The sequence below is a fragment of the Gymnoscopelus braueri genome (assembly GCF_963280865.1).
Source record: "Gymnoscopelus braueri genome assembly, chromosome: 13".
NCBI lineage: Eukaryota > Metazoa > Chordata > Actinopteri > Myctophiformes > Myctophidae > Gymnoscopelus > Gymnoscopelus braueri.
In genome coordinates this window covers 16686196-16712709 of record NC_137615.1, presented here as the reverse complement: position 1 = coordinate 16712709, position 26514 = coordinate 16686196, and the positions used below count along the sequence as shown (strand labels likewise).

Here is a 26514-nt window from a genome sequence, read left to right as displayed (position 1 = left end):
ATCAATTCTACTTTGAAGTTTGCATTTCTGGTCCAGAGCGGATACGGAAACTGTATGTGTGCGTGCTTGTGATTTGTGTGAAAATTACCCGGATATAGATGGCGGGCTCCGAACCGGATCTGAGCACTGAGCAGTAAATGGTAAAGCAGGCTTTCCACGGGTACTGCGGGGAGAATTGTGACCCTGCTGGCGACGTGAGGTATTACTTCACTCCTGAGAAGGCGTGGGGTTCTCTTTGATTTAACAGCTGAGCTTCTCATTGGTCAACTGGACTGTCAATAGAGAGCCTGTCACCTCACACGTTTTAGTCAGGGTTGCCAGGTCTGCTTATTATAAGCGACTTTTGGCTTGTTTTTCTGTAAAGTTGCTTGTAAATATTGGTAGTTGCGGGTTGCATTTTTTGGGGCTTGTTTCTAAAGTGTAGTTGCTTATTTGGGCTTGTTTCCTAAATGTTATAAAACCAGTGGTTCTCAAACATTATCATGTCAAGGACCCCCAGATTAATATGTATTTGTCTTGTCCTGAAGACCCCCATCTGAAAATATTTTGTACCAGGGAGTGGGACCCCCCCGTACCAGATTTGTGTTGTTAAAATGTTTTTTAAAAATTCCCAAATTACTAGATGTTTCTATTTATTTTCTTTCTACAAGCTCTTTTCTTTCTACAAGCTCACAACGCGTCACTGTGAGCTGGGAGATCGACTAGAATAGATGGTCTTGTTTTCAAAGACCTGGTTGCTTATTTCTCTCACACAATCTGGCAACGCTGGTTCTAGCGTGTGTTTCAAATTACAACATGGCGGCGCCCATAGGATGTGGCGTTGAGTCTAACAACATTCATGACAGCATGTCTTTGAAGAAGTCTCTCTCTAACGTGGTGTCGCCACTGACCCTGCGACTGGTCGCTGAATGTCCAGTGACAAAGGCCAGAGCGTGTGACCTGGTGCTGCCACATGGCGAGGTCAGCACCCCGGTGTTTATGCCCGTCGGCACCCAGGGAACCCTAAAGGGCATCACGGTGGATCAGCTGGATGCTCTGGGGTGTCGCATATGTCTGGGCAACACGTACCACCTAGGCATGCGACCGGTATGTGGAATACTACGATGAAAGTAGCATTATTATTATCATCATGTCTCATGGTTCATTCATTGTACGCCCTGGTCTGCTGCTTGTAGTACTGGTGTGTTGTTAACATCAGTCACTCAAACTCTTGGTCAACTGTAGCCATGGTTCACATGATGTTTCAGGGCTAGGTCAACTGTATTCATATAGAATAGATACTTAATTATGTCAGTGGTGGAAAAAGCTCTCACATTTCTTACTTAAGTAAAAGAGTATCAATACTGCAGTGTAGAAATACTCTGTAAGTAAAAGCCCTGAAAAAAATAGAAATATTTTTAAAATAGCAGATCTACAGTAGGCTTACAAGCTCACCATGCGTTGCATCAGTATAATATTTGCCTCTAAGATGTAGTGGAGTTGAAGTAAAAGTACTGACAATTGGAAATACTCCAGTAAAGTAAAAATACCTCAACATTGTACTTAAGTACAGTACTTGAGTAAATGTACACTGCTTAATGTATCCCTTATTATCTTCATTTCCCCTCTATCCATAGGGCCCAGAATTAATTGAAAAAGCAGGCGATTTGCATGGCTTCATGAACTGGAAGCGAAATCTCCTTACAGTGAGTGTCCTTTTTTTCTTTTTCTTCTAAACAAATCTAGATTTGTATGTATCTCCTTGCATCCTAAACACATGTACAGTAAGAGCAGACATGAGATACTGACAGGTGTGTGTGTGATGGTAATGCTCTATCCTCTGCTCACAGGATAGTGGAGGCTTTCAGATGGTGTCTCTTGTTGAACTGTCTGAGGTGACAGAGGAAGGGGTCAAGTTTAAGTCTCCATATGATGGCAAAGAGATTCTTCTAACTCCGGAGAAGTCCATAGAAATACAAAACAGTCTGGGTCAGTAGGCTTGAGTTTTACTCTGGTTGTTTTGTGCCAAAAAATTTAATCTAATACCTATTTTGTCTGTTGGATGTAATGTCTAGACTCAGTATCTCAGGAATAAATGATCTTATTACACTGAAAGTAACAAAATGCTTGGCTATTGATATGCTGTCACTAAAGGTCAGTTATGGTTCCATCCATGCAGGGTCAGATATCATGATGCAGCTGGATGACGTGGTAAGCAGCACACTGACAGGACCCCGGGTGGAGGAAGCCATGCACAGATCCGTCCGCTGGCTGGACCGCTGCATAGCAGCCAATAAGAATGCAGACAAACAGAATCTGTTCGCAATCATCCAGGGCGGGCTGAATGCAGAGCTCCGCAAAGTCTGCCTGGAAGGTAAAGAGTTGTTGCTCCTCAGTGTAGTGTAACTCTTCCTAGGGTTGGGATCCTTTAGGATTTTAACTATTCCGGTTCCTTAGCGAGTCCCTCTAAACCAGTGGTCGGCAAGTAAGTTTGGCCTCGGGCCAAACTTTTTCAAAGTCATTAGATGGTGGGCCAGAACACAATCAATGGCTAATTTAGGACCTGGAACTTGCAACAAACAAACATGTACAATAATAATAACTGTATTGTTATAAAAGTTACTACATAAAGATGTGGTATAACAGAAAAAGCATGTGGAATCAAATGTTACAGGTGCACACAGAAATGCTTATCTAATCCTTTTTGTGCAGGCGTCATCCTTGAATGTTTCACTTAGAGGATATTTAGTGAACATTTTATCTGGAGACAGAGAGTACTCTTTTTCGAACAAGAGCTCTTTCATGGTTCAAGGTCTCTTAGAATGGAGAGAAACAATGTATCATTTGAGGCATGTGAAACACAGCTTGGTGTGTTTTTTAAACGTGAGAGGAGATTTTCATCCAAAAGTCTCAAGAGGAAAGTTGACAGTGAAAACATAACATTAAAAGAATGGATATAGAACTATTTGTTCATCATACCTGATTTAATCAATTCAAAGCTATTGTTGTCCATATCCTACCTGGACTGTCAGTCAGCTATTGTAAATTATTTCCAAAATTACTTCCAGATATTAACGCTGGCGGGCCAGTTCTGGCCCACGGGCTGCCTGTTGCCTACCACTGCTCTAAACGGTTGGATTCCTTTAATATCGGCTTAAAGGGATAGTTCACTTTTTTTTGGGTGAACTATCCCTTTAACGATTTCTATAGGGGGTTCCAAATGGCCCCTTACAGGTCTGTAACTCTGAGAGTGTACAAATGGAACCAAATGGACCCTTACGGGTCCATTTCGTTCCATTTGTACACTCTCATAGTTATGACGGTCCTTGAAATTAAAGAATTTGAGAACTTTGTATTGTAATTGTATAGCAGACGTGAAGTCCACATAACCAGCTCTAACAGTGTGATAGAACCGGAAACGGTTCCAAATGTGATGGTTCCTCAATGTTGTATCCGGGTTCCGAATCCCAAACCCTATTCCAACCACATGGCTTCGTTGTGTTTCACATCATGTTCAAATTTGTGTTCTGTAGAAATGACTAAACGTGACGTTCCTGGTTTCGCCATCGGAGGCCTGAGTGGAGGAGAAGAGAAGGACGATTTCTGGAGGATGATCACGCTGAGCACGGACCGCCTGCCGCGAGAGAAGCCGCGATACCTCATGGGCGTTGGGTGTGTTTCTGCAGTACATTTCCCTATAGGCCCAGGGCATAGCAGTGGTGGCCATTCTGTGATGCCACAGATAGAAAGCCCATTCATTTCCCCCATAGAGATTTCCGAAAATATTTATATACATTATTTTAAGCCTGGAACCAAGCCATCCAGGCTCCTGGTGAATCATGACCATTAAACGTTTTATTCTGTGTCAAAAAATATTTGAATATTTAATTATATACTATATTTAATAAATACCCTTTTGTTTGCGGTTTTCAAACACATCGTACACCTACATACAGTTATACTCTTAAAAATAGGGAGACAAAAAAAGAAAAGAAAAAGACAATTACAATACAAAAATGATAATGGCCGCGTTTCCCAAAGAGATTCGTAGAGATGCTGCGTTGAGCATCTGCGCAGGTTCTACGACGGGTCTTACGTGTGTCCACACAGTCTGCGCAGTACCATAGCAGCCACGTAGATTTTAGGTCATGCGCAGCCTACGCAGCTTGCGTAAGAGCCTGGGACCCGGCGAAACCTACGCTCTACCCTCATTAGTAGCAGCTGGTTGTGCCCAACGTGCTATGGGTTCCCACGTCCACGGCGTTACGTGTCTGCTAAAACTACATTTGGGAGACAGAATGGCGTATCCTACTCTCCTCCTACTTCTGCGAGAGGCGTAGCCCTGCAGTGCTGTCCTACGAAGCAGTTTGTTACAAGCGCCCTGGGGCGGTAGTAACACCCATCGTAGCGAAATAGATCTATGAAAAGACCGACCGACCACACACACACACACACACACACACACACACACACATTTAATTTATATATATATATATATATATATATATATATATATATATATATACATATACATATACATATACACACACACACACACACACACACACACACACACACACACACACACACACACACACACACACACACACACACACACAGGGCGGGCGGGCGGCTCCGCTGCTTCTAGCCCTGGTTCAGAGCGTTAGTTGGTACAGCCACACATGTCCGTAAAGCGTCCGTCAAGTTGCCGTACGGACGCCGGAAGTCCCATCCACTCCCATGTTAAGTTTAAAACCGGAAGTACCGTTCCGTTTTTTTTTTTTAACATGGGAGTGGATGGGACTTCTGGCGTCCGTACGGCAACTTGACGGACGCTTTACGGACATGTGTGACTGTACCCAGAGAGTTCACTAACGCTCTATGCATGAACCCGAAGTTTACAAATTGTACTCTCACGGATGATCCGATCGTCTGATAAAAATATTAAGCATATGCCAAGCTAACTAAAGGTATATAAATGATGCTGAGCTAAACATGTTTCCTTAATTTCGAAGTTTTATAGTTAAACGTTATGATTAAAGTCCCCAGATCCTCTCACAAAGTGACAGCTCTTGCGCTCGCCATGTTTATGAATAAAAACTTTTGAAAATAGCAGATCTACAAGCTCACAACGCCTCACAAGCTTGTAGATTTGCTATTTTCAAAAGATTTTAATACATATTAAATTTGGGAAATGGGACATTCTGCATTCCTTTACTTTTGGTATTTTAAGTATATTTAATTTACTTGCATAATGGGGACACTTTAGTGTTTTATTTACCTTGCAGATGTCACCTCACCGCTGTAATTTAATTCATAAATATATTATTCAAAAGTTGTATTTGGAGTGGACTGCTTCAGGACATCTGACAGTTGGCTCTGGTATTTTTATGATCCATTTCACTTTCGCAAAGGGTGTTTAAACTGCAGTGTAGCGTAGGACAGCACTACGTAGTTTACGTAGGCTTTACGTAGACTTCGTCCAGGAGGTCTTTACGTCTATGCTGTCTCGCGAATGTAGTTTTAGCACACACGTAATGCCGTGCGCTTGAGCACCTACGACGATGGTGCCTCCTGAAGCCAGTTTAGATGGCACGTAGAGCACACACAGCTGCTACTAATGAAGATAGTGCGTGGCGGGGTTGCTACTGCGCAGGTGCGTGGAGGCTCTTACGCAGCTTCTAGGCTGCGCATGAGCTCAAATTCGTTTGGGAAACCTGGCCAATGATAAGAAAAGTAACTAATGAAAGTAATGTGTAACAATTACTTAGAGATTGAGAGATAGTGTCTTTACCATAATAATACTGTTTTTGTTATACCACAATATTGATATTAATATAAACATTAAAAGTGGTGGGATGGACAGACCATGCTAATGATCAATCAATGATGTGGGATGGGCGATTTTTGAGTAAGAAAGGGTTGCCGTATCCTATAAAACACGTGTATGTTATTTCTTAGAGAGAGTGTTATGTTTTCCAGGGGTATACAGCTGTTCACCTCTGTAAGCCACAATCCAATTGGCCAGTGGGAGTTCCGATTTCCATTTCATTGCCATGCATTTTTTGGCAATAGCCGATAAGATTGCTGTAAGCTTAATGGAATAACGTGTAAGATTAGTATTCGAAAGGTTGCCCAGCATCCATATTTCTGGATCGACTTGGAAATGTAGTCCCATGGATTGCTGATAATGCACCACATATTCCCTGCCAAAAGGATTGTAAAACTTGTTACACTGCCAAGTAGAGTGAAGGAAAGTGCCTTCTGCTGTATCACATCAAAGGGATCATATTTTTGGATTATACCCACGTAATTTGGAAGGAGTAATATGGTGCAAGAAGTTAAATTAAGTCAGTCTATATATCTTGAGTTAAGTGTACACCTTTCATCGTGTAACACACATTTCTACTTAGACCCCTCCATAATTCTGGGTCAATCTCTTTGTCTAAGTCATTCTCCCACCTATTTCTAGATCTATCCAGTCCTGGGATTGACAGAGATAACAGGGCGCTGTGTACCTTAGAAATAGTTCTAATCACTGGTTGAGCTTCGTGAAAGAGAACCTCAATGGGTGACATCTCAGGGAGTTTCCATTGTTCTTGACAATTGACTCTTATATATAGATATTTTAAAAAGTCTTTGTCAAACAGCTGATATTTATGTTTTAGTTGTTGAAAAGTCATAAATATGTCAGCTATGTAGCAATGTTCTAAATGTGTAATACCCTGTTTAAGTGTCTGTTCTGGTACAGAATAGGAATAGATCTATTTCACCATAAATGAGTTTTAGGGGATAGGGAACAATGTCGCCCAAATGTTCTGTTGTTGTTGTAATTTGAACCAGATTGGGAGTGAGTGAATTATGAAAGGGTTTTGAGTGGTAGTTCTGATAGATTTTTCATCCCATTTATACAGAATATCAGATGTCCTCTTTGAGTTCCAATTTCTCAATGCTCAACCATGAAATTGAGGAATCATTATTGAACATTTGGGCCAGATAGCTGGTTTGAGCAGCCAAATAATACAGTCTAAAATTAGAAGTTTCAATCCTCCTTCATAGCCTTGCATAGCCACCGCTATGCAATATATGAGCGACACCGCTTGTTTTTTTGGGGGGGGTTTTGTGTGCATTTAATTGATGTGACTCCTTTCTGTGTGTTCTAGTTATGCTGTGGATCTGGTGGTGTGTGTTGCCCTGGGCTGTGACATGTTTGACTGCGTCTTCCCCACCCGCACTGCAGTAAGCACTTAAACATTCCGGCCTTGCACACTGATACATCTTTCATCTGTAAAAGAAAACTTTAAAACATCACTGCGCTCAAGGCAAATCCGGTGCGAGTCACCAAGACACTCACAATCCAAACACTTGGCTGGTTTTCAAACAGCTGACAATAATGCGTTTGAATAGTTTTGGTTGACAAGAGTACAGAATCTTCAGCCTGTGGCTGTCATCAGTGTACTTGTACCCATTAACCCATTAAGAACGGGAAAGCATCTATGTCATTTCAGATTTGAGCTATATACTGTATATAGCACATTGGTTCTCAAAGTGGGGTTTTATACTTTGGCTATAACACACTATGAGCTTGTAGATCTGCTATTTTTGAAAAATCTGAATCTTGTGACAATTTGTGACAAATCCACATCCTTGCTTCTGGGGCCAAAAAGCTTGAGCACTGATATAGCAACAGTTTCAGAAAACTGTTTTAAAACTGATTTAGAAGACATTTGTAGAATCTGCCTCAGGCCTTAATGGGTTAATGATAGCAACAGGCTATCACCAGTGTACTTGTACATTAATGATAGCATTAATGATAGCAACAGGCAAATTGCAAACTCATGCAAAGCTGCAAATTGTTTGGGCTTTCGTTGATGAAAATCTGTGTCTGACTGTTACTTGCAGTGATGTTCTTCTTTTTTACTCCAGAGGTTTGGCTCTGCCCTGGTGCCGTGGGGATCTCTCCAGGTCAAACAAAAGCAGTATGCCAAGGACTTCCAACCCATAGACCCAGACTGCCAGTGTCCCACCTGCAAAAGGTAAAAGGAGAGGCAGCAGTAAACGATGAAGGTGTCATGGATGAAATGTTAGCCTCAATTGAAATTAATAAATGGAGAAATGAACAGCATTATTTTAGTCTGGTTGATCCACATTATAGTGAATAGCCCTTCTCTAGAGCTACACCTCCACAGTCCACATCATCCAGAGAGTGCCCCGACTGGTCTGAGAGGAAGGTGCTCTTAAACATTTTCAACATGGCATCGCTATTTTGGGGATGTCATAAAAAATATAGATAGAAATTAGCATATCTACAAGCTCACAACACAACACTCACGCTCGCTCACAACACGCTCATAGATATGCTATTTTCGCTGTTTGTTTTACAACCAAGTATATAGGGCGTAAGTGGTTAAATGAATAGGAGTGCTCTGAAGGAGCGTCCAGTTTGGTGAACTTAAGCACCCACAGTGCCAAATGTGCCTCGTGTTTGGACAAAGACATAAACAGCATATATGAAACAATAAATATCATGTTAAGGAAGATGTTAAGTATATGCTTGTTGTCTTGTTGTCTCAGACACAGTCGGGCGTACCTGCATGCCCTATTCAAGACTGATACGGCAGCCATGCATCATATCACCATCCACAACATCAACTACCAGGTCAGTATTGTAGCGACTAATTCTTACCAATAATTATTCAAACCATTTAAAAGTAGGGCCAAGAGGCTGAGTTTCGGTAGGAATCCTATCACACAAAGATTTGGTGGCCCCCCTGTAGTAACTCTGAGGACCCCCTAGGGGTCCCGGACCCCCTGTTGAAGACCCCTGGTGTACTGTATTGTGGTGTAAAAAAGGTCAAATGTTAAAGTCAATTTTCAAAGATCCTCCGTCTCCTGTATTGAAAGCAGACTTGGTCTGTTCAAAAATCCGGTCTAGGTCTTAATTCAAACTTAACGTATGAGTCCTCTTTTGTCCAGAATGGTCTTCACAATGTTTCCAGTTAGCCAGGAGTTCCGAGGCGATGAGTCATCCACTATGATCACGAGGTCTCCTGGTGTGAAGTTTCATCTGATGTTTGATGTTGGGTTGTCTTTCCTGTAACTGGGGAAGATATTCTTTGACTTTCTTTGATTTGAATAAATCCGACATTCAGTATATTGAACTTGCCTCCACCTGCGGCGAGCATAAATGTCTTCCTTCTGAAACTGTCCTGGTGCCATGGAAGGTGTAGTCTTAAGAAGAAAAAGGTGGCTCGGGGTAAGTGCGTCAAGGTCATTGGGATTTTTAGAAAGTTTGTTGATTCATCGGCTGTTGAGGATAGCTTCAATTTCACAGAATGGTGTGCAGACTTTACTCATCAAGATTTTGTACATTAAGGGTGGAATTGAGGACCATTCGCACTGATCTATTTTGTCTTTCCCATACACCTCTATGGTGTGAGACCCAATTGATTCCTTTCTGGAGCATTGCATTATGGATCTGGGCTTGATTGCAGCTTTGAATCGCTTCCTTCAACTTACGTTGAACTACCACTTCACTTGAACACTTCTGGCTGTAAAACGATGAAGGGCATTGATGATGTCTCAAGTGATGATGCCACTTCAATGTGAATTGCTCTTATGGCCAAACATGTGAAATGAAAGATCTAATGAAAAGTTATGGTAATGCAAAGGATGCGCAAATCACAATGGAGAAACTGATGAAGCTATATGAGAATGCAAAAGCAGAACATGATTCACGTATTGTATTGATTGAACTGGAAAGGCAAAATGAATGGTTTTCACGAGTTACAAAATACAACAGAGATTGCATAGATGATGTAAAACAATGGCTTGTTGACGTTGGAATGCATCAAATAAGTTCCCGAAGAGGTACCTGTTGGGCATCAGGAGGAAATGTCACATAAGGCAACATCTGCAGCATTTGATACAATTCAACCTGGTAACAGAGTGTCAAATGTAAGCAGAAAAACCCAAAGGATCCAAAGCTTCAAGTATAGCATCAGCATGTCTAAAAGCTGAGGCAGAAATGGCTGCTCTTATTGTGCAGCAAAGATCAAGGATAGACATGCCTTGGAGGTACACATGGAACCGCTAAGAAGGGAAATGGAGCAGCTGGAGCTGGAAACAAATATGGCTGCTAATATGGCAAAAATAAAGGTGCTAGGTTCAAAGAGATCTGGTGTTACTATTACATCTAAAGTGACAAATGGAATGTTGTCATATTTAGAAAAGGGACAGCAAGCAGATGATTCCACACCACATTTCAGAACCCACGCCAGGGACAGGTCCCTCACAACCCCTGTCCAAACCTCCCCCAATCGCGGCAAACCAGCGCGCACAACACAAGCCACAACTAACAACAGTCCCCAATGGACAAGCAGCAGCGCTTCCAACTGTGTTCAAACAACAAACAACAAATACACAGAAGGAACCGACGCAAATGTATTGCTCACCGCTTCTGATGGCTGTGATGCGCTGCTGTCACTCAAGCCGCAGTCAATGTGGCTCCAATCAGAGGGGCAACATAAAGTCCAAATGTTGACAATGTCAATTTCCAATGTTTAGATCCAAATCCATTCATTCCAGAACTTGATCCATTGTCCATTTAATCCCAAAACGCCACGATTCGACACGGTTTTGTGTACACCTTTTGCTTTTGTATATTTATGTGTCAAGATAATTAAAAATATTGTTTTTCAAATGAAAAAATCCTCCTTTTCTTGCAGCTCACGCTGATGCGTTCTGTAAGACAAAGCATCGTGGAGGGTCGGTTCCCAGAGTTTATCAGGACGTTCATGGAGCGAATGTTCCCCTCCCGTGACCGGTACCCCAGTTGGGCAGTGGATGCCCTGGCCTCAGTCAATATCTCACTGGACTAAAACTGGAAAGACTGGAAAGACTGGTGCTACAGTATGTTTCTAGTGGTGGCTGGGACCTTTATTAGGCTACCTTTTGTTTTTTTCTTGTTTTTATTTTATTTTGTATTCTTCATATTGGTGTTTTAACTGTTTTAATTTGCATTGCCAGTTTGCCTTGGTGGTGTTGAAATGTTTTTTTATACTGTTGGATGGTCTGTCTCCAAATGTTCATGATCAGAATGTGTAACTGGTTGAGGATTGGGAACAATGTATCCCCTCTGGTACCACACTTTTTGTCGTTACCATGGCTACAGAGCAAGGCCGAGACCCACTTAACCCATTAAGACCTGAGGCCGATTCTACAAATGCCTTCTAAACCAGTAGTTCTCACACTTTTCAAGATGTTAAAAAATATGTTCAGAAATAGCAGATGTACAAGCTTGCAGCGCGGCACGAAGTGACGCTGGGAGCTTGTATATCTGTATTTTTTAATAGCCAACGCTAAAGTAAAATAACACAGATGTTTTCCCGGTTTTAACAGGTTAAGAAGTCGTATTTTGACTTCCTTTCTATACCTTTTGTAATTTTCCATTCCTTTTTTTTTTACACCTTATTTATGTTTTCCATAAAGAGACATATGCATTTGTACTGTATTCAACATATTATTTCCCCACCACCCCCACCCCCCACCAAGGCCGTAATTTTCCATTCCTGACCAAAATGCAAGGCAAAATATATATTGCCACAATTGCAAAGTATAAATAAATCAGTTGTTTTCCCCTATAACTCTACTTGACACTTGAAAGGCCTACAGCTTGTCTGCCTCAAGTCTGTTTGGATTTCAATACATTGATCCAGTGGTTCTCAAAGTGGGGTCCGGGAATCCTTGGGGGGGTTTCAGGGGGTCCTCAGCAATATTAGTTTAAAATAGGCTACTGTAGCATGAACATATTTATTTCTAACCATTTGAACCCTTTACATCATTGAAAATGGTGTTAAAAAAACAACTTAATATTTGTGAACCATTTTAACAAAAAGAAATCTAGTATGGGGGTCCCTGGCACAACATATTTTCAGATGGGGGTCCGTTGCAAATACATGTTAATTTGGGGGTCCTTAATTGGCACGAAAAAGTTTGAGAACCATGCACTCACTGCATTCAACGAACGAACGATCGTGTATAATTATGACACGACCACTAGAGGGCAAAACCACACCAAAACGCGACACTAAATTGATTAACAAGCCTATATGTTTCACAACTGATAAATTATCAGCCAGTGTTTCTATCCACAAGTTTCCTAGCGCGTTGTGGGCATCATTCCTGTCGATTTGATCCCTGATACATGCCCACCAGCCACCACAACGCCCTAGGAAACTTGTGGATAACATAAAATTGTCTATATTGGCTAGAATTGTTGTTTCTTTTTTAAATAAACTCATTCATTCATATAGAGTATCCAAAGTAGCCTGTAGGCTACCATCTTCCATGTTATGTCATTAAAGCCGTGTGTGTGTGTGTGTGTGTGTGTGTGTGTGTGTGTGTGTGTGTGTGTGTGTGTGTGTGCGTGCGTGCGTCAGCCAACATTTCTCACTTCATTACAATTTAATTTAAACTTCTATTGCAGGCAGATGACTACATATTAACCAACTTGTACAAAGACGAGACAAAATGAACTAGCAGAGCAGTATAGCCATAGTAGAACAGAAGCAAAATTAATAGCTTTGTGAATTGAATTAAGATTATTAATGAATAATTCATATGAATATTTTTGGAAATTTTGGTAATCCCACGACTTCTTAGTGCCTTGAACTGAATGTGATTATTTTATTGCAGAGCATGAACAGCTTGCCAAAGAAAGCCTTGCAAAACTGCCAAGCATTCCAAATGAATGCACATCTGAGGGGGCTATATTATGCTTGCAAATGAACTGGAATGCCTTTTCATCTATATTTAAGCAGCTTCCGAATATTTTCAATATGGATCCATCCGGATCACATTAATTCATATATATAGCCCATCTATAGCCTATGAGTCATGAATAGTAATGTAAGTTATTTATGGACATATGCATGTTTAGATTGATCAGGGTTTGATATCCCCAGCCCCCCCCCCCCCAAAAAAATAGGAAAGAAAGAAAGTGAAAGTGTTGATGACAGACAGTAGGCTATTAAGTGTTGATGACAGGATTCCTAGCGGGCGAGTTCGTCCAATCGCTGGTTAGTTTCACAGCTTTCCAATCGACCAGAGGATGTCGATGATGTTCATCCAACAACCAGTTGCACACTGACTCCACCACCAGCTGTCACAGTAAAAGTAGCCAGAGCTACCCGCGCGCATTACGACGGACGAGTCGACCTGTTGTCTCTCGGAGAAAGGAAAGTAGTGGAGCTATAACAGCGTCTCTGGGAAGAAAATAAGTTGACTTTGGGGGGGGGATGCAATGAGTTGTATCGGTTCTCTGCGTTTTGATTAGGAAGAGTTTGGTTTGTGTGGTGGTGCCGGTGGGGATCACAGAGATCCATCATCCTCCTCCACACTGTATACAGTGTCGAGGCGCGGTTTGTGTTCCCTGCTTCAGGTTGTGTCGGTGCTGTGAGGAGGGGACGATGGTCGAGCTGGAGAAAGAGGTCCTGCCGCTGCCTCCGCGGTACCGGTTCCGCGACCTGTTGCTCGGGGACTGGCAAACTGACGATAGGTAAGGTCCTGGAAAACTCTTCACATCGCTTTAGGCTACATTTATATTATACACGCACAATTGCAGCAGGTTGTGTGTTATGCGTGATCGAACGTCTACTGGTAAAAAAAAAAAGAAAGTATAACCTAATATACATGATTATGTTTTTGCATTTCATCACAAGTTTCGGACTTATCTTAAACGATGTGTCTTTATTAGCCTTGGATCAAGACTATCATAGATGTATTTAATCGATTTTGACATTTGCATATATATATGAAAGTAAAAGTCAGACTCGATAAAATATACATAGTTTTGATCCAAGGCTATATGTCTTTATAATAACAAATAGTTCTACAGGATATATTATGTATTTTAACGTTGCAATATCACTGGTGCGTCTGCATCACACCCCTGCTGTGGGTGACTGTCTGCTGCAACAGGTTGCATGATCGAGCCAGTGGGCTTGAGAGACTGAGAGTAGCCTATATATATAGTCTATATGTCAGGGATCTTCAATGTTTTTCAGGCCAAGGACCCCCTATCTGAGAGAGAGATGAAGCAGGGACCCCCCCCCCACTACATATTGTATAAAAATGTGTTGCAATGCAGTCTAGATTAAACGTTCTCATAGAGTTCATAGATATGCTTCATAGACTTGTTTGACAGCACTGTCATCAGTGTATGTTAGATTCATGTGTATTTTCAGACATCTAAACCGTTAATATTTTGTAAACTTGACCTCTCACTATGTACTTAGTCTGCTCTTTTCTCCCCTCTCTTTGCCAAAAACAGCAGGTAATGGTACAAGTATACAAGCTCTACAAGCTCACATCTGCTGTTTTTGGCCAAAGATCTTCTTAGAATAGGGATGCTATAGGGTTTAAGTGGTTAATGTAAAAAAAATATCCTATCACACAAAGATTTGGCATACCCCCTGTAGTCTGAGGACCCCCTGTCTAAGACCGCCTGGTTTATGTGGTAACTATACTGTAATACATATTGTTTGAGGAATAATTCAGCAGCTACTAATACTGTGGACTGACACTGCAGGGGGAAAGGAAAAAAAACAAGTTTGAAGGAGTACCATTCTAAGAATAGCCGAGTTTCAATGAACCTATTATGCATCATTATTATTTAAATGTCAGGTAATTAGAGTGTCCCCTCTTACATTAAATCATGTCTAATGGTTCCTTTGGGTCGTCCTCAGCAAGAGGGAGAACCAGGAATGAAACCAGGGAGTATAGAGAAAGGCCCAGAGTGATATCACTGGGCCTCTCCTCCCTTATTAAATATTATTTAATATTCATGTTATTTCTAAAAGCCATAATTACAGTCATTTACACCTTGAGTGTATGTGCCACCTGCAACTGCGAAATCAAGAATGTTAATTTAAATTTAAATTGAATGTTAATTAACAACTCAGGATTTTGCTGTGTGCCTTGCAATTTTAGGTGGGTGTTCCAGGCAATTAACCTGTGCTTAAACTCTAATTTGTTTTGATGTCCTTGCCCCCGCCATGTCAGATGGGAGAATACAACACCTCATTTGGCCATTTCATTATCGATTCTAATGGGAAACCTTAACCTCCATTTCATGCTTGGTCTCCCTTGTTGCTAGGGGAGGAAATGGGACCAAAACTAGACTTGCTTGTGGACTTGAGTGGGTGGTCTCCTTTTTTTTACCCCAATTAAGTCATAATGCCAATCAATTCGTGTTCGTGTATAGACCCGAGTGCAATGTGGAGTTGAACGCCTAGACTTCGCAGTGGTGGACAGGTACTTTAAAGGAGTAGTTCACCCAAATAGTAACTTATTTTTGATCAATTACACACCCCATGAAGCCTTGATTTTTTTAGGTCAAGGACCCCCAAAATTATATGTATTTGGCCGCAGACCCTCATCTCAAAATACCTCCAGAAGCAAATATTTGAGTTAAAAATGTTGGCTCTAAAAATATATACATATTCAAAGATTTGCAAAAAAAATTGTATAGCCAACCAATGTGCTATATACAGTATATATCTAAAGTCTAAAATGACACAGATACTTTGTTAACCCATTAAAACCGGGAAAGCATTGTGTCATTTTAGATTTTAGCGTTGGCTATTCAAAAATAGCAGATATACAAGCTCACAGTGTGTCACTTCGTGCCACGCTGCGAGCTTGTAGATCTGCTATTTTTGAAAAATGTGTGCAAATCTTTGAATATATAAATTTTTTAAAGCGAAAATGTTTAACTAAAATTTGCTTCTGGGGGTCCCTGGAACAAAATATTTAGAGACGGGGATCCGCGGCCACTGGAAGAGTAGGGCCAAATACATATAGTTTTGGCGGTCCTTGACATGAAAAGGTTTCAGAACCACTAGAAACATAGGTTTTTCAGAATTGTGTAACACGGCGACGTACGACTGTGTAACACGGCGAAAGGTTTTTCAGAAACGACTGTGTAACACGCCGACGTACGACTGTGTAACACGGCGAAAATAGCCGATCTACAAGCTCTGTGAGCTTGGCTATTGTTACTATTTGTCACTATTATTGTATATATATATTTTTTTTATGTTTAGAAAATGTTCACGTATATTGACAGTGATGCCAGGTTGAAAGTGGTTAGCCTCCAAGAGGGATTCATTTTGTTCAAAACCCATCCCCATCACCTGTTCCCCAGACCATGGAGATCCACTCACCACCGGTGGCCTTGCTGGTGATGTATCAGCCGTTGCCCAAGGACTAATGTTATGTTACCAAGCCAGAGTACAGTGTGACCTCAGTCACATAATTACTTGGCTTCTGTTGAAGCAGGTGGCAGCGCTTTGTTTCTAGGAAAAGTCAAAGAAAGAAAATTTGATTCTTAACCTCAGGGTTACAAGAGAGGAGGAGGAGAAAAACAATAACATTCAAAGGCATGTTGATGCTATTAACAACAGAGTGATTTAGATTCGTTTGGTGAGACGTGTGGCAGTGTGACAGAAAGGCTGCAAAAGATGTGCTTTAAAGCTGCAGTCCGGAACTAGTTTGAATGAATTAACACTATTTTAACCAATCTGTATGGTAGAGTTAATACAATATACTAGCACAATTGCTATGGTTGGAGGTGATCTCCCTACTCTTCCAGTGAGAAAGGACAGCTACTGATTGGCAAGTAGTACTTACTGCCTAAAGCTCATTATAAGCTTGATATCTCACCAGAATAAAGCAGAGATTGCCTTATAGAACTGCCCGAAGGTTAAAACCTTAATATCTCCCCTGACCAAGCGGAGATTGACTTATTGGCAGAGCAGTAGACAGTTTTTCTCTAATGCGGGAGACCTGGGCTCAGACATGAAACGTATGAATTGCAGCCTTAACACCCACTTAACCACATGAACTGTAGAGTCTTGATTCTGGGCATGTCATGTTAGGTGAACTTTAAGCAAAAAAAATAGGTAAATACTTAAAGCTCACAACGTGTTGCATGTTTGACAAAGAGATTAGGTGTAGAGTGAAAATGGAGGCAACCAAGTATAGACCACTTAGGACAAAGTCCCTGCTGAGTGGGTTATAGGGTATATCCAGTAGCATGCTGTCCATCACTCCACAGTCTTAGTGTGTGTGTGTGTGTGTGTGTGTGTGTGTGTGTGTGTGTGTGTGTGTGTGTGTGTGTGTGTGTGTGTGTGTGTGTGTGTGCACGTTAAGTGCAGATGTATGCAGACTTGGAGCACATACCTTTATAAATGTTATGGAGGGCAGTAGGGCTGAAACTGTCAATCATTTCCGTAGGCATTCTATTTATTACTTTTTTGATTAAGCGTTATTTTATAGTTTGTCTCACAACAGTGTCGTGCAATTCTATTGTAAAATTGGCTTAAGGGAGGACGGCCTCTGACAATATGAGCAATGTCTTCCGTTTGCACGACATCCCTACGGATATTTTCTCCGACAGAGGCCTTCAATTTACTTAAGTCTTTTTGCAAGGCCCTTGGCTCCTCCACCAGATTGTCCTCTGGTTTTCACCAGATCCTAACAGGATAGGTCGGTTGTCCAGAATCGTTCCAGAGTAGGCCTAGTTGGATAAAATGATTGATTATCAATATTTTTTAAATAATCGATAACATTGATTCATTCGGTTAACTTCATTCATTTGGTCTTACGACCTTCCCCAGAGTCATCTCTGTCAATAGACAAGGACTTTTAAGACATTTTTGATACATACAAAAAAAAGAAAGAAAGAAAGAAAATAAAAAATATAATTACTGCATCAAAAGTAATCAACAAACTATACTATAAATATTGTTCACAATATATAAGTGGTTAATTGAGTTGTTACTATGGGAAAAATACGAATGGGAAACGTGATCGATAGAATAATTGCTGAAGAAATAACCGATACTTGCAGCACTATGGCTTAATGCAAACACCACCCCAGCACAGGTCAATTAATGTAAGGACACTCTCTAGCTAACACCTCTAAAGATATGCATGTTCCCCATGGGCATAGGGATGCATCTAGAGACACGTGTGTACACATAGGTTATCTCCCTGACACATGGTGTAAACCAGGTGGGGAAGAATGGAATAAAATTACATACTGTAACAATGTGCTATACAGTATGAGTACATGTTACACTCTATTCCTGCCTGCATTCCAGCCTAGTCTAGGGCAACGGAAATAAGTCATGTGACTTTACTGCAATATCCTGATAGATTAGGTGCTATATATCAGTGTATTGTATTTTAATTTTCCAGATAAAATCAATCAATCAAGTGAAAACAATAGTGAGCCTTGTAATCCCCTCTACTGTTTAGTGTTGACCTCCTGGGACCACCTACCCCTCTCTCTTCCCATGATCCTCTGCTCTCATCTTACAAATTCATCCATATCTCTTTTTTTTTTTTTTTTTACCACTTTGGCTCTCCTCCCGGTCCTCCACCCGCCCCACACCGTCATTGTTATGATTTAAGTGCCTCCAATATCATGCTTTTCTCCTCTTTCAAGAGCTCTCCACTACAGTATCTCTGTGGAATACATTCTACCATATTCTTTTAACAGCTCACAGAATGTGAGTGGGATTTGGCAGAATTTAGAAGGGAATTGAGTTATGATTGATTTTACACACTTGAGGGCATAGTAGCCACCTGCCTGCCTGTACTATTAGTAATATTAAAAGTGTCGCTGGTCTTGGCTCACATCCACCACTCTTTCCTGGTTTTATTCAAGGAAGGTAAATTAAGGAAGGGACATATGCTGGACGCTCATGGGTGGCAAACTCGCACCGGAAGTTCCAGTGAATGAGAGTCAGCTGGACCAGCTTATTAGCAAACTCTATTTCCGAACGATTGCGACCGTTGTCATATAATCGGTTCAGGAATATAAAAGAAGACATATCACAGGTTGTTTTGTGATCACCGTTTTTTTTTCGATGTGCACAGTACGCCATTTTATTGAGGCATCTAAACAGCGGCAGGTATCGTTTCAGGCTCAGTAGTATCGCAAGATTTGGTTGTCTGACCGGCTGATGATGATGGACAGTCTCGTGAGAGATAGTAGAGTAGAGTTGTTCCGATACCGATGCCAGTACCGGAAAAGCCGATACTGCCTAAAATGCTGCTATCTGTATCGGGCAGTATGACAGTCTGTGCCCTTCCAATACCATGTAATTTATCACATAAGGATATTTCATTTACAGTCATATTTTTTAATTGATGTTGTACTGGTTCTCAAACCTTTTAATTTCAAGGACCCCATAACTCTGAAATTGTGCAAATGGAACCAAATGGACCCATCCATTTGTACACTCTCAGAGTTTTGGGGTCCATTTGGAACCCCCTCAAGGAACCCTGAGGTGTCCCTGGACCCCACTTTGAGAACCACTGTGTATCGGATCGGTACTCGGTGTCGACCGATATGCAAGTTATGGGTATGGGAATTGGTATCGGGAAGGAGAAAATGGTATAGGCACATCTCTCTAGTATCGGAGGAGACGTGGTTGTATGACTTGAGACCAAACAGTATGGGTTGGCAGTGACAGGGACTATACGCATGTGGAGCATCAAGACAGAAATTGGAGAGAGAAAATTGAAATTGATCTAAAATAGTTGTCCATGCCAACCTAGTCTAGTGTTGCAGAAATGGATCGTGCTCAGATCCATAGGAGCGTGCCTTCTCTGCCACTATTTATATTCTCTGGCAGTGAGTCAGAGGTTATTGTTTTGATCAGCAAATGCCAGATGACCAAACAATGAAACAAATCTCCTCAAGGCTTGACAGGCCTTTCTCCAGTCAAAGGGCAGCCCAGAGTCTCTCCAAAATATATAAATAATATATAAATCCCCTGCGTCTGTAGTGGGTGCACTTTAGGTGATGGTTGATATTAGAGATATCTGACCACCTCTATGTAAATCAAGTCAAATCAGCAACACAGTGCACAGTAACATCCTCTGTGTTATATTAACTCTGTGTAAATAATGGGTTAATGCTCTCTCTCGCTCTCTCTCTCTCTCTCTCTCTCTCTCTCTCTCTCTCTCTCTCTCTCTCTCTCTCTCTCTCTCTCTCTCTCTCTCTCTCTCTCTCTCTCTCTCTCTCTCTCTGCCTCTCTCTGTCTCTTGCTTGATTTTTTATTGATTGAATACTTTATTAGTCAGAAATGTAATCAGCACGTGGTACAGACAGACGTTCAGGCTGAAAGGATAACACAAAAAAGTCTTGGGGACTTGCTTCCATTGTGGTCCTATGTATTCAATTCATCAACATAGCATAACAAATAACATAAAAATACATGTCATCAACAAATACAAACACTATACATGTATGTACAAAGGAGGAAAGGGAAAAACGGCGGCAGGGAATGACCCCTCCTTTCAATGGGGATTCACATTTACCTCCCCTTTATGTGGTCTAACTGATAGTTGTTTTTTCAGGCCAATTTTGAAAGAAACCAGTGCTTCACATCTTCTAATGGATGGTGTCAGGGCGTTCCACCTTTTTGGTGGCAGAGTAGTGGAATGAGAATTTTTTTTCTATATTTGGGTATTACCAGATCATGGTCGCTCCCTCTCGGTTGTGGCTGAGGGTGTCACTCGCTTTGGAGAAGTAGTTAGTCAGGTATGAGGGTGTTGAGGGCGCTTGTCCCTTTGATTATCTTAAATATAAATCCCATTTTGATTTGCTTATTTTCTACCCTGAGCCATCCCAAACTAGCAAAGTGTGTTGGAATGAGGTGGTGCTGTATCATTGTAGTATTCTTCCGACAGTCTTTCTTGGATATTCTCTCTGAAAGCATAATAACAGTTATTGTGATCCAACATCACACACAAAACACGGGGCCTCGATCTGTCTGGGGATGTTGATGGTGTTTTTGTGCATTCAGGATACATGCGCATCTGCCACGCTTGTTTCTGTGTGGATTCAATTGTTGGAGTTGATGTGAAATGCAACAGGCTGCCGGTGCACAACAGCACAGTTGCGCCGTCTCTGTGGGAGTCTCTCTCTGAGTCTGGAATTACCATACAAATGACAGCCTTTTGTCCTTAAGACAATACCTTATTGGCTGTCGCCACCACATGTTCCCTCACTCAATCTCCGTCTCTCGCCATGTCCCCCTACTCCCATAATATGTCCTTCCAAGGCTTAATCTAGTAAGGCCAACGTGGAACATGGTCCATCAACGCATCGATCACATCAATACTTGTGGCAGTTTTCCAACGCCACCAGCAGCCCCTCTCCCCCCCCCCCCCGCGAGCTGAAATTGACTCTGAGGCCCCATTTAGATCTTGCAGTGAGGAAGACAATACTGTAGACTTGATAAGCAACCTGTCTGAATAGCAGGCATAAATAGGGGGCGTATAGCAGTACAGATGGCGTGCACTGCACGATGACAAAGTGAATGACTGCTTGATAAAACAGACCTGTGAAGAGCACATTTGGTACGCTCTTATTTCAATCGATTCGCCAAAAATAGCAGATCTACAATCGCACAACGCGTCGTGAGCTTGTAGATCGGCTATTTTTGGCGAACGTTCCCCACAGAATATGGATGCTGGGGGTTCAAGTGGTCAACAAAAGCATATTTTGATTATCGCTATAATATCGTTAATCGCAATTATTCTTGCCACAATAATTGTGAATTGTAATTTTCATATCGTCCCATTCCTACCCTACTCTCATTATTATTTAAAAAATCCTTTATTTAAGCATGGATTCACTGATGTGTTTGGTCTCAGACTCGAGACTTCATCAGGGTATAACAAAGTGTATACCTTGACGTATACATCTAAGTAAGCTGGACAGTCATTGCTTTTTATTCTTACTCTAACTAGAAGTAATTGGCTGGCTTTGTGTGTGTGTGTGTGTGTGTGTGTGTGTGTGTGTGTGTGTGTGTGTGTGTGTGTGTGTGTGTGTGTGTGTGTGTGTGTGTGTGTGTGTGTGTGTGTGTGTGTGTGTGTGTGTGTGTGTGTGTGTGTGTGTGTGTGTGTGTGTGTGTGTGTGTGTGTGTGTGTTTGATGGAAGCCACCGCAGCAGAGCTGGGGGGGACGCAGCTGGATGATGATAAGAGTGACATCTGTGACCCGACAATTGAATCATTACCCTGTGTCCTTCACTGTTAATTTAAAGGAGAGAAAGAAAAAAAAAACAGTCAACAAAAACCTTAATGAGTATTGGCATAAAGGAGGTATTGCTCTGTGGGGGGTCACCGTAAGACAGGTCTCATTAGAGCTCATTAGAGAAGAGGAGGGGGAAGCACTTGTCCTGCCTGCATGAGGAAGGTCGGCTGTAAGGTGAAGGTTTCGTACACCATTGGTTCTCAAAGTGTGGTCCGGGGACCCCCAGGGGTCCTTGAGGGGGCACCAGGGGGTCCCCAGCAAGATGTGTTAATATTTGTTAATATGGCGTCACAACTTTAACCATATTTTAAAGTTTGGCTATTAAAAAATAGCAGATATACAAGCTCGCCGCGCTATGAGCTTGTATATTTGCTATTTTTGAAAAATCCCTGGCAGAAAATAGTTTTGAGATGGGCGTGTCCGCAGCCAAATACATATCATTTTGGGGGTCCTTGACATGAAAAAGTTTGAGAACCACTGTTGTACACTATGGATTAAAGTTGTCACGACTGATTTCAGTCATTTGGATTCCATAGAAGCCACGATGTCTTTTATGGAAACATGTCACACAGTGAAAACAAAACAGGCTATCTACAAGCTCCCAATGCGTGACGCATTGAGAGCACTGTTAGATAGGCTGTTTTCGGTTATGATTTTAAGATTAGAGCATTTGACGTGGTCAAACTAGCAATTATGTTTCGAAGCATCTTCCATAAAACCCCCAATGGGCTCAGATGTTTCATAAAAGCAAAGGTTAAAGCCTCAGTCTGTGATTTCTTCACCTGGTTGGCAGGTGACAAACAGTATTACAAAAACATCATAATGTTACATATTGTGTTAATTGTTTAGGAAACAGCGCTAGTGTCGTGGGGTCCTTTCACTCTGTTTCACAAATCACAGATTAGGACTTGGTCATACGAAAATGTTTCAGTCGTGAGATTTTATTTTGCTTTAATCCCTGTATAGTGTACCTGCTAATTAAGGTTCTGTTAATGAGAAGGCTGTGTACTGTATACAGCAGTGGTTTTCAAACTTATTGTGCCCAAGGCACACCAATAAGCAAGTCAAAATCTCAAGGCACACCTGTATCCATAGTGAAAATTGCTACTGATCGGCTATTTTAGATCGGCTATTTTAACTATTTTCTAAAATATATGGTGGTGAAAAAGTGAATATACTGTGGTGAATACAGTATATATATATAATATATACAGTATATATGTTACAATATGATTGGAAAACCAGTCAGATTGAAAAAGGAGTGCTTGTTTTTAAAACTGGTCAAACATTGGCCAAATTGTCAAATAATATAATAGAGGCAAACATTGTGAAAATAGCTTATCTACAAGCTCACAATGCCACGCGTTTGTGAGCTTGTAGATCGGCTATTTTCACAATATGTATTACCGAGTCAAACTAATGAAATGCCTCAACTCAAATATGATTATTTTGGGGGGTCCCCGGGTCAAATATTATAATCTTAGGGGTTCGTGGCCTGAAAAGGTTGAGAACCGCTGTTCTAACGAAGGACACAGCCGTGTGCTTCAGTGCACTGTTAGGGAACCACTGCTGCACAGCGGAGACATCATGACGGTCACCTGCAGGCAGAGAGCTATGACACACACTGCCTGGGCTCACTCACTCACACTCAAAGAGTTTGATCAAATTACAATTCTCTCTTTGCTCAGTCAGTGTCCCCAGCCTCTGGCTAAAAGGGTAGACTTGTAATGCATAGTAGGGATAGACATAGACATGAAAGAGGGCTCGTACGGTGGAAATGTAGGAACTGTAAGAGGAGCCTACTTTCAGGAGAACCAGCAAGCATTCTGAGTGGAGTGAAGTGCGACAGGAAGGAAAACCAACATGAGTCTTAAGAGCTTTTCTCTTACTTGTTTAAAAAATAAAACCAAAAGAAAGAGTGTAAAAGTGCGCCAGAAGAACAAACGGATCCCCTAGCTCATAACCATCATCTCCCAGGTCCAATATCACAGCAGCATCACAGAAGAGAAAGCAACAGAGAGATAGACACCTTTATTGTCCGCCTGCATAACACAGTGATGTGTGTAATGGGTCATGCGTCATTAAACTGCATTGTCAGAATTTACAATTTACAGTAACAATTGACAATTTAGGCATTTAGCAGACGCTTTTAATCCAGAGCGATTTACAGTAAGCAAGGAAAACACGAGGTAATACATCAAATGCATAGACAATAATCTAGGATCATAGGTAAACCAAGAACCCATCATCAGTCTTAACTGTTTATTCACAAATCAAGAACCACACCTTTAAGTAAGTTTAAGTACATTTATTAATGAAATCAGAATGGATGAGGGGAGGGGACGTGGGTTCCAGGAGGGCCGCTGACCCAGGAGTCTTTGGCGAGGAGGTCGATCGCATCGTCGGCACGGCTACGTGGACGGTGACCCCAAAAGAAACAATGAAGATAGCTTATAAGCATTTGAACCCTAGCGTCCATCTTCTGGACATGTCATAATAGGTAAACATTTGAAAATAACACATCTACTGGATCCGTGTCTAGCTAATAAATAGGTCACAAACAAAAAAAGAATAGCCAACTCAAAATACGATATATGCCTGCTTGATGTAGGAGTATATTGACTGCCCTCCCACACAGGGCAGTCAGTCTTCTCTCACTGATGAGAATTCATTTGAAGGGTCCAGGGCACCTCAAACTCAGTGGTAGATGGCTTAGATTTTCTTTTGATATCTACTTCAGTCCTCACATCATAAGGCATTTTCTCTGAGGCCAGTATTCTACCGTGGCAGGATGTTCCATGTGGATATTATACTCTGGACTCTACATTGCCTTATTTTCAAAGTACGAAAATGGTTTCTTTTGCATTTCAATGATACCTCTTTTGAAAATGTCAAAGTACTCTAGCATTGAACTATTGGGACTGGGATTTGGACATGGAATGTCTGTGCTGAGCATCTGATCATTAGACCACTACACCATCACTCAGTCACTCTCATCAGTGGTACTGTTGAAGCATTCTTTTGTATGTTAGCCTCCAGTTAGTAAAGTTACGTTGAAATACTCGAGCCTAGAACTATAGGAGGACTAGCCACATGAATCCTGGTTGATAAAGCCCTATCAAGCCTATGGAGCTTGCTAGCAGAGCCATGGCACTGGCTTGGATTTGTCCGAGCTCTCCTGGGGTCATGCAGAGTTGGATGCTGTGGATAGATTCAACAGCATCAGTGTGTGTGTGTGTGTGTGTGTGTGTGTGTGTGTGTGTGTGTGTGTGTTTGGGGGGGGGGGGCGTAGGGAGGTGGGGGGGGGGGAGTCACAAACACAGTTGTCCACTGATCGCAGGTCCCTTCGTCCCAAATTGCGTTAGCTTAATACACCACAGGAATTGTCGTGGCTCCAAGCAACAGCCCCAAGGACCCGCGTTAGCAGCCACAGAGAAGATTCTTCTCATATTACATCTATCTTGCGTTGTGCGGATGTCATCTCCCAGGCAGTAATTGTAGAAAGTTTTTCCAGTGGATTCAGATTTCATTTTGATTTGATCAAATGTTAAATGTCCATGCACATCAGAGGCAATTATCAGGAGGTACTTGGCAATGTGAGGAGACAAAGAGATAAAATGTCACCCGGTGGATTTGAATAGAGCTGTGAACGTGCATTTAGCTCTGCACCAATTTGTCGCTGCATTACGATTGACTTTAGAGAGGAAGGATGTCAGCGGAATCTTCATTGAACAAACGATTTCTAATGGACCAGCAGCAGTGAATGTGACTGACTTGCTACAGTAAGAATAGGTAGCCTTGTGTAGCGTTTCCAGCACTGAAAGCTCTTTTTCTTCATCCCTCCTTCAAGTAAATGGTAAAATAACTTCGAAAAGAGATAAGCACATCTCTTCCCTGAAGTGAGAGGCAGTGGTTGATCAATTGAACCAAGAGTGAAGGGAGACATATGGCAGTTTCACAGATGATGTATAGCATGTTTTAATCCATGTGAACTGAGAGCGATGTCCAGGAAAATCGGTTTCAGTGACAGGCTATAGAGCACGCTTACTTAGTGTCAGTGTAAGATACACAGGCGCCGGTAAATGATGGCTTTCATTTAGTTTGCGTGGAGGGATTGTGGGGGTGGGGGGGGGGAGCGTTGTGGGCCCTCGCCGATAGACACTGGCATCAGTCACTGGGAAGATTGGCTGAGTTTCCTCCTCACATTTTTAACAACAACTGTACGTAGGGACAGAGAAAACGTTTGTACCACTCAATCACTCCTGGAACCTGGATGTTTCACCAGTGTTAACATTTATCTGTTGGAACTCAGATACACGGTCAGACTTGTAAAGGAAAAACTTATTTTAATCACAAGAAAAGGGATGTTTTCTAAAAGTGCTTTCTCTAATCTTTCTTCCTCCATCTTCCATCAAC

The 26514-nt window shown here is 41.7% G+C and overlaps 2 protein-coding genes across 5 annotated transcripts in view; both read left to right on the top strand.

Moving 5' to 3' along the window:
• Positions 1–795: 795 nt before the first annotated feature.
• qtrt1 (queuine tRNA-ribosyltransferase 1) lies at positions 796–11482 on the top strand (the record flags this gene model as incomplete). The annotated part of the gene is made up of 9 exons (XM_080447772.1): positions 796–1086; positions 1617–1685; positions 1830–1968; positions 2159–2353; positions 3513–3651; positions 7143–7218; positions 7906–8015; positions 8554–8638; positions 10707–11482. 9 exons carry the CDS (start codon positions 796–798, stop codon positions 10857–10859), a joined length of 1257 nt encoding a protein of 418 aa, XP_080303898.1. The 3' UTR covers positions 10860–11482.
• Positions 11483–13078: 1596 nt separating this feature from the next.
• The window catches only part of kcnt2b (potassium sodium-activated channel subfamily T member 2b), an 85263-nt gene continuing 71827 nt past the window's right edge, over positions 13079–26514 (top strand). For all 4 annotated transcript variants that reach the window (XM_080446709.1, XM_080446708.1, XM_080446707.1 and 1 more), the window contains exon 1: positions 13079–13537. In XM_080446709.1, the coding sequence (XP_080302835.1) occupies positions 13449–13537 (89 nt within the window). In that variant the 5' untranslated portion in view covers positions 13079–13448. The remainder of the gene's footprint in view (positions 13538–26514) is intronic.